Source organism: Sipha flava, unplaced genomic scaffold, assembly GCF_003268045.1.
Source record: "Sipha flava isolate LNK unplaced genomic scaffold, YSA_version1 41_pilon_pilon, whole genome shotgun sequence".
NCBI lineage: Eukaryota > Metazoa > Arthropoda > Insecta > Hemiptera > Aphididae > Sipha > Sipha flava.
Genome location: NW_020273144.1, coordinates 2,234,243 through 2,246,028, shown reverse-complemented (window position 1 = coordinate 2,246,028; position 11,786 = coordinate 2,234,243). Strand labels below are relative to the sequence as shown.

Below are 11,786 nucleotides of genomic sequence, written 5' to 3'. Positions count from 1 at the left end.
GGCGTTGCGGTCGGACGTGATAACCGTGTGACGTCACCGTCGTGCCACACTATCATTCATTGTCGTCCGACGGGCGATTACTGCGGCAACGGCGACCTACTAAGTGTCCACTACTGCCTAGGGCCAGTGTACCGTTACTCGCGTAGTACGTGCCGTTCTCGTCGGCCGCCGGTCGTCTCCCCATGTCACTGTCAATGGTGTATCTCGATTCCTTGAGCTGCTACCACCGCTTTTCTGTTTGAACCGCAATCGTTAACGTTAGCTGGCGAACTATTGTGTCCGTTGACAGGTTTAAACGTGAAATACATATTCAGAAGTCAAGTCGCCTCGCTTGAATGTTTCGTGAAACGCGACCATAATAGACGCGAACTCGCTCCTCTCCAGTGCCTCTGACCCTTGCCGTTGCTGCTGTTGCTGCTGCTGCTGCTGCTGCTGCTGCTGCTGCTGCTACTACCACTACTGTTATTGTCCCAAATCTAGACGTGTACGGTCGATTTTGAGTCCTAGTGACAATAATGCAATGTTCGATATAGGTGAGCATAGACGACAATAACTACTGCGACCATTGCAATCACCACTATCACCATCTACTACTTAAGTAATTGGTTACAGCACTAATAATATTCATCACTTTTAAATATTATTTCTAGGTATGATCGGTCTTCACCGTCATTTTATGTGAATATAAGCACAGTTCCTAACGAAGTAACGTTCATGCGTTTAGATATTTCGGAGATGGGTGATCATGCGCAGAAATATGCCAATGATAATGACATGAATCTCAAGAATTCATTTTGGAAGAAAAATATTAGAAATCTTCCTGGAAGGTACTTGTTACATTCAACTTGTAGATCATATAATTGTTTATATATATATTTAATTGTTCATAAATACTTATGCTTTATTTATTTTTATTTTAATTTTACTATAGAGCAAGTCCTAAGAAAGAAAGCAAATCTGTATCGTCATCTGCATCAACATCATTTGATGATTTTCAAGAAAGTGTTAGTGATGCATGGGAAATTGAAACTGAGGATGAAATACTACGTATATCTGGTAAAATATTATTTAATTTTTTAGGTTCAATAAAAAATAATAAAACTTATATTAATTTGTAAAAATTGTTGTTTATAAATAAGATACCTTTAAAACTGAAAAAGTTTTTTTCATATTTTTTAAATGGATTCAACTTTTTTACATTGATAGTCTGAAACATAAAAAAAAATCACTTAAGGTTTTAATTAATTTAATATTATCAAAATGCATTTGGTTCAATTAGTTTCATATTTTATTATTATTTTCAAAAATCAATAAATTTCTCAGTTATAGGATGTCATTTATTGAATTCTTGTAAAATGTATCCTTCATGAACTCTGCAAACATAGATTTTATTAATTTATCAGATGTACCTGTAATTTGTAAAAATGATATATTCATAAAAATAATTTTTTGGTCCTGGGTAGAAAGAGCTTATGTTAATTTTATCAACTTTTCAACATAGCAATTTGAAAGTTGGAAAATTTCTACACTTTGAGTATTATAACTATAAACATTCTAGAAATCATTTATGTATATTAATTGAATTTTAAGTACATTTACGACTTAAAATTTTTGAATTTAAAATTATTTATTGACTTAACTGAAGTTATGCCATTTGAATTTCACTTTTTCTGACATATTATTTTAACAGCTTCCAAACAGATGATTATCAGGGTTATAGTAACAAAGTCATTCTTTTACAAACTAACTATAATATAACCATATTCATCTAAATTCAAATGTCCTAAACTGCCCAATAAAACATTATTGAGTATGTTTTTACTTTTTATGTACAAAATTGATTACACTTCTCTTATAACAAAGGAAAACATCACTATTGAATATAATTTTGTTTGATATTGTCGTTTTACAAATTTTAAAAAATTAAATACATATTACAATTATATTTATATTATATTGATTATAAAATTAATATACTCATATTTATGTCTGTTTTTAAAATCAAATAAAAATCATCTTACCTCTTTATGTATTAATTCTCTTTTATTGTCAAATACAATAGTATTTATTCAAGTTATACGCGACCTTCATACCTTTCAGACATTATAAAATTCAATGTTTTTTTAAATACTTTAAAGTTTAAAATAAAAAAAAAAAAAATTGACATAACACAAACTCAGAACAGTATATCAGTTAAATTGAGGAATAGTATATTGTATATTATATTGACGGCAATCGTAATTCTTAAGAAAGTGTTGTTATTTCCAAAGTTTTTCTATATAGATTGTTCAATGTAATTTATCTTATAATTTAATTATTAAATATTATTTATGATTAACATGAAAATGTGAGATAGTTCTCATCTATAAGCCCAGCTGAAATAATTATAACACGAATATTATGATTTGCATTTTTTATTTCATTAAGTATATGAAAATATTATTTTAATTTAATAAATATGTAAAAAAAATTATAATAATAATTTTATTGTTCATTTTTTTATGCAATGTAACAAAAAAAGTTTGGAAACTTACTAAGTACTTATAAATATTGAGTATGCTCAATCATGACAAAAAAAGTAGGTAAAAATGTGTTGTAATCAACTGTATTGTATTAAAACTGCATTATCTTGAATAATTTAAGAATAATGAATGGCTTTTGTTATCTATATTGTTAAATGATCAATTAAAAACTTAAATAATGATTTAAACTAATATTGATAATTGCTATGATTATGTTTTAAAAATCAAATAAAATGTATATATTTTGAAAAAATATATTTAATATATTAAGTTTAAACTAGACTCAGTGTTTTATATAATTTTATTATCTCTGAAAATTTAAAAATGTATATTTTTTGTGATATAACTATCAATAAAAACAAAATATTATTTATGAATTAGTATATTGAATGAAAATATATAATAATATATTAGTACAACTAATATTATCATTAAAAAAATGGTCACTAATTTATGATTAAAAAGCAGTGTTTATAAATTCACATATTTTTTTTATGTATTAATTATTTTGGTCAATAGTAATAAATAGTAATCAAATATGATTTACAAAGTCTATATTTTAATTTTGCAAACTTTTTTCAAATTTTATCTTTATCTTTTTCATATATTTGTATAAAATACCTAAATAAATTTTTTTTTTGATTTTAATATTAGTTTGTGCATAAAAATAAAACAAATTTAAGGTAATAAGTGTATTCAAAATGTAGTTTTATTTGAATGAAAAAGTCTATTATATTATCATTTTCAACTATATAATTCATTATACATTTTAAAATACCTACATTTTTATCTATTTTACTAGCATTTTTATATTTTTGAATATTTACTAAGTAAAAAAAATAATATATATATATTTACTTTTTTAACAAGTTATACTCATATTTTTCACTTGAATATATTGAGGTACTAATATGTTATTTATTTAATCAGTTAGGCTTGTATAAATAAATTATATCATTAATAATAGTAATAATAATAATTAATAATCATTTTAATTAGTTAGGCATGTAATTTAAAATGTTTTTAATCAGTTATCATTTAACTATAATTTATAACTAAAATTTTATAAAAAATAATGTATAATAAATAATAGCTAGGTAAATAATAGTATTTTTGCTTTACCATTTACCATACATTTTGTTTATAACCTATTATAAATATTCTATAGTAATGTAAATCATTTTTAATTTAGTTGAGATTAAATTTTCATAGATATTTACTGTCCAATTATTTATTATCTATTACAATTGATTTTGGTTTATAATATTCAGTTGTTTTTCAGTATAGACAAGTTCGCAATAATAGTTTATATCCACCTATAACTTACCATATATACTTTTAAATAATAAGCTGATGTTTTTATATTTTAGATTACAAATTATTACTTCATAAATTAAAATATTTCTAAATTTTTAGTAAAATAAATCTATTATTTTATTTTTTATATTTAAAATTTATTTTTATTCTATCCGTTACAATGCAGAAACAATAAGAATAATTAATAAAAATAAATAGATAAATGTAAATAAAAATAAAATGGCAAATTTGACAATGTACTTCCCAGTAAAGGTACTACAGTATTTATTTTTTTTTATAATAATTAATTCTTTTTGGTCACATAAAATTTTTCCTCATTAGAAATTTAAAATTTTGTTAGTAAAACTATGTCTGTTTATTTATTAGCATACTGTTTATGTTGTCAATTAGTAATATTATTTAAATCTCTAATTTTATTTTGGGTTTTCAAATCATTGAATTTTCAGACGTGAAAATATCGAAGCGTGTGGCCCATTCTGCTGCTGTCAATGTAATTAATAATCATAAGGCTTCAATAGAGGAAATCCATAAATCAAAAACCTATTCCAATCCTGATTGTAAGTCTTATTATTTTAGATTTTTTACTGTTACAATATAAAATTGTACTTGTTAACTTTACATAATTTATACTTTTTATTTTTTGCAAAATTGTGTATGTACACCTTATTGTCACTATAAATATTAAATTTATGTAAAGAATTAAAATTGTATTATACCTACAAAAATATCCTTTAAGCATTGATAACTGGTTACTAAACCCTCATATGAATATCACCAGAGGGTCACAATATTTTATCTGTAGAAATTGAAATAAAATAAATTAAATGTTTATTTGTTCTATAAATTATTTGTTTATAATATGTATAAATGCTTATGTGAATTGATATTTTATAATGATTATTATATATTAATTGATTGTAGCAAAAAAAGAATCCAGTTCACAAACTAATAAAGAAACTAATAAAGAAAATAGAGTGAATTTTTTCCAGTAAGTTGTGGCACAAATATGATTTAAAGCACTCTATGAGTATAATAAATATTTTTATATTAAAGATGCTGATGTCGATTCCAACAAATTAATAAAATTCCAGATGTTACTTGAAAGTAAGTTATTACACCTAGAAGATTTGAAAAAACTTAGTTGGTCCGGTGTACCAGTAGAAGTGCGTCCTAAGACTTGGAGACTATTAGCTGTAAGTTGATTGTCACTGTAGCCTATTTAAAATATTACTAAATATTAATAATTATAAACATTAATATGGAAGTGTAAGTAAAATGACTCATTTAAAATGTTGTTTTAATTTTTATTAAAAAATAAAATATAAATGATCCATTTGTTATTTAAAATACAATATAAATTTCATATTATTTTCTAAGTTATTATTTTATTGAATAGGGGTATTTGCCAACTAGTTCTGAACGTAGACAACAAGTACTTGAACGAAAGCGAATTGAGTACGCGAATCTCCTCAAACAGTATTATGACACAGATAAAGATGAAGTGTATAAAGACACTTATAGGCAGGTTCGTCTAAAAATAAATATGATAATATTTTTAATTTCTTTAACATTTTAGCTTAATCTATTGCATTCTTTTTATTTTCTTAGATTCATATTGATATCCCACGTATGAGCACTCCACTTTTTCAACAAACTATAGTGCAAGAAATGTTTGAAAGGATTTTGTTCATTTGGGCAATCAGACATCCAGCATCTGGTTATGTTCAAGGCATGAACGATTTAGTTACGCCTTTTTATATTGTCTTTTTACAAGAATATTTTCCTATAGGTACTAGAAAATTGTTAATTTAATTAAAAACATTTATTATTAAATTTGCTTTTGTTTTAATTGATATTATTTGTTCAGTAAATATTTTAAATTATTGGTGTAATAGTTACTTGATTGTTATTCGTATATTGCATCATACATGAAGTGAAAAATAATGAATACTCTCGGGGGATGTATTAATGTTTGTTTTTTAATAATTTTTAGAAGAAAATATTATTGCTACATACAATATTTTTATTTTTTAAATTATATACATTTTTTTGTTAAGGCACAAATATTGAAACACTTCATGTAAGTTCATTATCAAAAGAAAATCGTGATTCTCTTGAAGCTGATTCATTTTGGTGTTTATCCAAATTTTTGGATGGTATTCAAGATAATTACATTTTCGCACAGCTCGGTATTCAGCATAAAGTTAACCAACTAAAAGAACTTATTCAAAGAATTGATGGTAAACACATTTTTTTTATATATAAATTGTTAAGTATGGACATTTTAATATTTGAATTATTAAGGTACATTGCATGAACATTTGATGAAACATGGAATTGACTACTTACAATTTTCATTCAGATGGATGAATAATTTATTAACAAGAGAACTACCTTTGAGGTGTTCTATACGTTTATGGGATACATATCTAGCCGAGTCTGATTGTTTTGCTACATTTCAGCTTTATGTATGTGCTGCATTTTTGTTGCACTGGCGGCAAGAATTACTAGAAGAAAAAGATTTTCAGGTAATGCACCATTAAAAATGTTCCTTATGTAATATTTTTAACTGGACTAAATTTTAGGGTCTTATGATAATGTTACAAAATTTGCAAACACAAAATTGGACTGATAAAGATATCAGTTTATTAGTAGCTGAAGCTTACCGATTGAAGTTCACATTTGCTGATGCCCCAAATCATTTGACTACAAAAAGATGATCATTTTATGACAAATTTATTTGTAGCACATCGATACCGCAATCCATATTTATTTTTATTAGTGAAAATGATTATATACTATTGTTTCTTATTTTGCCGTTAAATTTATTTATTTTAACCACCATTATTGTACACATAAAAATTCATAATTATAAATGATAATGTTAAGTGTATACATTATTGACAAATGTCAAAGTTATGTAGTTTATTCTTGTTTTTTATTTTTATTGTTATTGTACACCCACCAATACAGGGTGTTTTGATGGTTATTATCACAGAATGTGCATACTATATATAAATTTATTTTTTCATTACTATTATTATAATTATTATTATTATTATTTAATTGGTATTAGAATAAAAATTTATTAATAAAAACAAATTATGTTTTTATGAACAAAAAAAAAAAAAAGAACTAATTCATAATATTAGCAAATAAAATATTATTTTATTATGAGTGTTTTTAACATTTTAAAATATTGAGTGTTATTATGTGTACACTGAACACTGTTGAGCTGTACATTTTAACTAATATACTAGGCAACATAATAGTTGCCTAGTAAATATTTTTTGTTGCCTAAAGATTATATCTTTAATTACTGGGCGACAATGATGTTAGATATTTTTAATTATTTTATAATTTTATTTAGTAGTCATTTATTATGCTTGATTTTGTTGTTTGTTAATCATATAATTTGACTTTTTGAAGTTGAAACATTAATTATATTGATCATGAGAATATCTACAGTGGAAAACCAATAAAAATCATAAAATATTGTATTACATGTATCAATTTTGAATGGTATTAGTAGTTTCTAAGGTTTGAGAAATTTTCCAACTCTGATATTTTTTTTCTTATAGATTTTTCATAGTTTGTTCATGTTGATTTTTATCAATTCTGATTATATGCATGGATAATTTTTTTTCACTCACAGAAAATTCCTTAAAATATTTCTGCCGTTGAGTAAAACATTTGAGGGTAAAGAGAGTTGTGATTTTTCCTAATAAAACTTCAAAAATAGTATGGGTTGTAGAAGTGAAGACTCAGTTCGATAGGTAATGTTACGGTTAAATTGGAGATAAATTTAAATTTAGCACGGAGGAAAGAGAAATGTTTGTACCTAATCAGATAGAAGTTTGAATGATTTAGACTAAGCAAACACTAATTCTGAGCTCATTTGTGTACTAAGAAAAAAGAAGGAAGAGTGAAAATATATTTTTAGAACGAAAAATAAAATTGAATAGTTGAAAGTATCAAAGATCATTCTTTTGGTAATTTGCAACTGATGACACAGTATGTTCAAAAAATCAGTTTTCACTAATAAGAATTTTTTTTTACTATAATTCATATTAAAGGTTATAAAGTTTATATATTATACATCAGTCCATTGATACTAAAATCTTGCTGCAAAATAGTTTTATATCTATTATCATTAAATCAAGTTATGAAATGTTTTGTGACGTAATTTCTACAGATGACATCAAGGTTCTTGATTTATAAAATATAAAACAATTATTTAAAAAATAATACTTTTAATTGTTAATATAACACATAAATTATAAATAATTTTAGTAATAAAACTAAATTTTTTAATACTTACAAAATAATTCATAAGAAAACATTTTTAACACACATTGAACTATGTTCATTGATTTAATAATTTTAGTTTTAAATATTACACAAATATTAGCTGTAAATATTTACTAATACTCTAGTAGTCATACTAAACGGTCCTAGTAATTTGAAGTTAAAACAATCAGTCTTGAATTTTCATACTATACCTAAATAAAATCTATTTTTATTTATTTATTATATTTCAGTCGATAATAGTGATATATCATACTTAACACCACAACATTAAGAATTGTTGAATTCTCACATAATTCTTTCATTATCTCATCTTGGTTTATTATTCTTAACATAATAATCTAAAAATAAAAATAAGTCGTTAATAAAAATAAAACGGAAGAAATATATTAGAAATTACATTATTTAAGAATCGTTTGAATTTCTTGACATATCTGAGTCTGAATCATCACCAAAACTTTTGATTTCTGTATTCCATTTACATGCAACCATAGCAATTTCATCGGCAAAATTTTTACAAGGCAATTGTATAGGAAATCTCTCATCAGGTGGTAAGTCTAATGCAACTTTACGAACTTTATTTATGTATATATATTTTTTTTCATCACACTTTTCTTCTTCTGATAAATCATTAAATAGTGGATGTTTTTCCATCAATTTTTCCTCTCGTTGTTTCCATTCTTCTTGCTTATTTTTGAGGGCCACTTTTAACTCTAACATTAAATGATGATTGTTGGATTTATCAAATATTTCCTCGTTGCAGGATTTATTGTCTATTATTTCAGTTACTTCTTCGGAAATACCAAAAAATAACTCATCTTTACAAATTCCCTTATCTGGTTCAATAGTCTCTTTTTCTGTATAATCAACTACTTCAATTTGATTATTAGTCAAATTAACTTTATCTTTCATGTCATCATTACATGTCTTGAGACAATAAATTTGTAGTTTTGAGATTAGTTCATTAAAAATATTGACTTCTTTCACTAAAACATTTAATGTGCTATTTATATTATCAGTGCAATGAGTTGAGGTGTTATCTTCAATTGAGTCTTCCATAAACTTAACATGTACCATCATGTTCTGAAGGAATTGCCGAATACTGCATATCTTTAATTTTAAATCTGAAGTATTAGTATCTTTACCAGAATACTTATCGTGTTTCATATTATTATTTTTAAATAGTGAATAAATATTATATTCATCATATAAAACATCATATGAATTTGAGTAAACCTTTTCAATTTCTTCAATAGTTTCAATCAGACGGTTCATTTGTGAAGAGCTGTTGGGTGTCCATAGTACTGGACAAAAACATAATGCTGACAGTTTCAAAAATTCTGATTGCAATAAAAAATAAGTGTACTTAGCTTTCTGTAATATTATAGAAAAAACATAATTATTTATTTTAATATTATAACAAAATTATAAAGTAAATTAAATATTATACATGATAGTATAATTAGAACAATACCACTCACATTTATATTTTCTAAAGATGTATTTTCCAAATCTATTTTACAGTCCGTAAGGTATAAATATACAATGTTGGATATAGAATCTTTTAATGGAAAAAATTGATGTATTTCCGATATATTATGTATAAGATTATTGATCAAGTCTTGCATAACAGTTAAAAGTAGATTTTTCAATTCTGGCATAAGTAAATATATGAAAGCATTAGCATTCTTACTGGCATACGTGTAATTATATCTAAAATAAGAATAATATAAATTCAATAAAAAAGAATAATTAGATATTTTGTTAGTAAATAATCAATTTCATTATAATTCTAATTGTTTTTTATTAAGTCATTACCCATTATAGAGAGAGTGAAGATTGTTACACTCATGAAGGAAATTAGAAGTTTTTTGTATAAGCATCGATGATTTTTTCATTGACTCAATAGTTTTTATTATTGTTTTTTTAATCATTCTATTATGATTTAAGCTAAATAATATTTCTATAAACACATAGCCCAACCACATAAATAATATTCCAACTGCTGTCCATTCATTACAGTATTTTGGTAAAAATACATTTAGAACACCACAAAATATGGACAATAAAAGAAGATTCAAGCTGAAAATTAAAAATCTTATAATAGATATTCTTCAAATATAAATTAATTAATATTATATACACACACACACATACATACACATGTAAACATATATAAATATATATATACGAAACTGTGAAACATTCATATAACTACTATTCAAGGGACCACAAATAATCACCATTATTTAGTAGCAATTGCTTTATAAAGATAACTTTTAATAGAAATTATTTCCAGATGACTGCTACATAGAATTAAAATTTTGAAATACATATTTCATTTATTTATTTATAATAAGTATGGAGATTAAAAATGTTAAATAGCAATTACTTAATATTCTTCGATAAAGATTTTTTTTTCATAGTAAATAAATAAAATATTTTAAGAAAGTAACAATTTTTAATTTTTTTTTTGAAATATCATAACTTACCCATTTTGTTTTGTAAAAAATGTTGGATACTCAATATAATCTGATGGAATAAACTCTCTAATGAATGATGTATCTTCTTTAAACATAAGTTGACTTTCTAATATTATCTTGATTAATGATAAACACAATTCAAAATCCTTAAAGAAAAAATGTTAACTCAGAAGTACAAAAAATAAATAATATATAGTCTATAAAAAAGTAAAAATCAATTAATTAAGAGCAATATTAATATTAATTAATCAATATTTATGGTTAAAAATATGTTTTAACTTTTAAATTTACTTAAATTAATTGGCAGATTACTAACTTTCATATGATTTTTAGCTGGTCTGACAATTTTTTTTATGCATTTTGATTCTCTTGTATAACCCTACAATTAAGTAAAATTAAAAATAAATGATTTTTTTTTATTATTGTTCAAGGGAAAAAATATAAATTTGTGAAATAAAACAACAAGTTTACTCTTTAAAGATATAAACATAGAATTTTTTCGTCAAAAAAACTACATTATTATTTAAACATAGTTATTTGTTGATTAAAGTTGTTTGTTAGTGTGCTTAAATTTTACTATTGAGGTTTCAGACTTACTTTAGAAAAACAAAGCTTTTCATTGTTATTTTGTTTACATGAATCAAATTCTAAATCTGAATGTCCGACAATATTTAAATACTTTTGCAATTCTTTGCCCTGAAACATTAATGAACACAGCATAAAATGTATAAGTAAATGGACGAGGGATAAAAGCGAATATTCAATTTCTCAGTACTTACGGCAATAACATCTTCATCATCGACTTCCATATTTATTATACCGTACCTAGATTAAATGTATTTTTTACGTATTCTTCTGAATAGTATTTGAATTTGTGATTTCTTCTTGGAACTCATGTCCATATTCGGTATTTCGTTTTATCAAGATAGATAACAAATTGTAATCTCGTTATTAGCTAATGGCTGTACGAATGGAGTTATCAGTACAGTATCATAAATTATTAGAAATATATTAAATTTCATTATTTTTGGATGTCAATTAATATGATATTTTTTTTTCAACCATTTTTAGTAAAAATGGAACTTATGTCAATGGTAAGTTTTCATATGATCATCAAAGTACAACGCCTTATATAAATAATTATTATAATTCCTTG

General features: G+C 24.1%; 2 protein-coding genes across 4 annotated transcripts; one reads left to right on the top strand and one right to left on the bottom strand.

Moving 5' to 3' along the window:
• Positions 1 to 7: 7 nt before the first annotated feature.
• On the top strand, positions 8 to 6,876 carry LOC112688932 (TBC1 domain family member 22B). Its single transcript, XM_025562366.1, is given in 10 exon segments — positions 8 to 533; positions 725 to 827; positions 932 to 1,056; positions 4,286 to 4,396; positions 4,761 to 5,032; positions 5,236 to 5,364; positions 5,448 to 5,628; positions 5,897 to 6,079; positions 6,144 to 6,367; positions 6,425 to 6,876. Coding segments are annotated over 10 exon segments (1,476 nt in total). The 5' UTR covers positions 8 to 520; the 3' UTR covers positions 6,560 to 6,876.
• A 1,318-nt stretch (positions 6,877 to 8,194) lies between these two features.
• Positions 8,195 to 11,565, bottom strand: LOC112689001. Of its 3 annotated transcripts, none has more exons than XR_003149096.1 (9): positions 11,410 to 11,565; positions 11,228 to 11,326; positions 10,947 to 11,009; positions 10,640 to 10,776; positions 9,966 to 10,229; positions 9,629 to 9,860; positions 8,548 to 9,521; positions 8,404 to 8,488; positions 8,195 to 8,352 (listed from the first exon to the last, which is right to left on the bottom strand). XR_003149096.1 is itself a non-coding variant. In XM_025562485.1 (8 exons), the coding sequence occupies exons 1-7, from the start codon at positions 11,437 to 11,439 to the stop codon at positions 8,553 to 8,555; spliced, it is 1,794 nt and encodes a 597-aa protein (XP_025418270.1). In that variant the 5' UTR covers positions 11,440 to 11,565; the 3' UTR covers positions 8,195 to 8,488; positions 8,548 to 8,552. The 3 variants fall into 3 exon arrangements, 1 of the variants encoding a protein (XP_025418270.1); XR_003149095.1 differs by having other exon boundaries at positions 8,195 to 8,341; XM_025562485.1 differs by having other exon boundaries at positions 8,195 to 8,488.
• Positions 11,566 to 11,786: the final 221 nt, after the last annotated feature.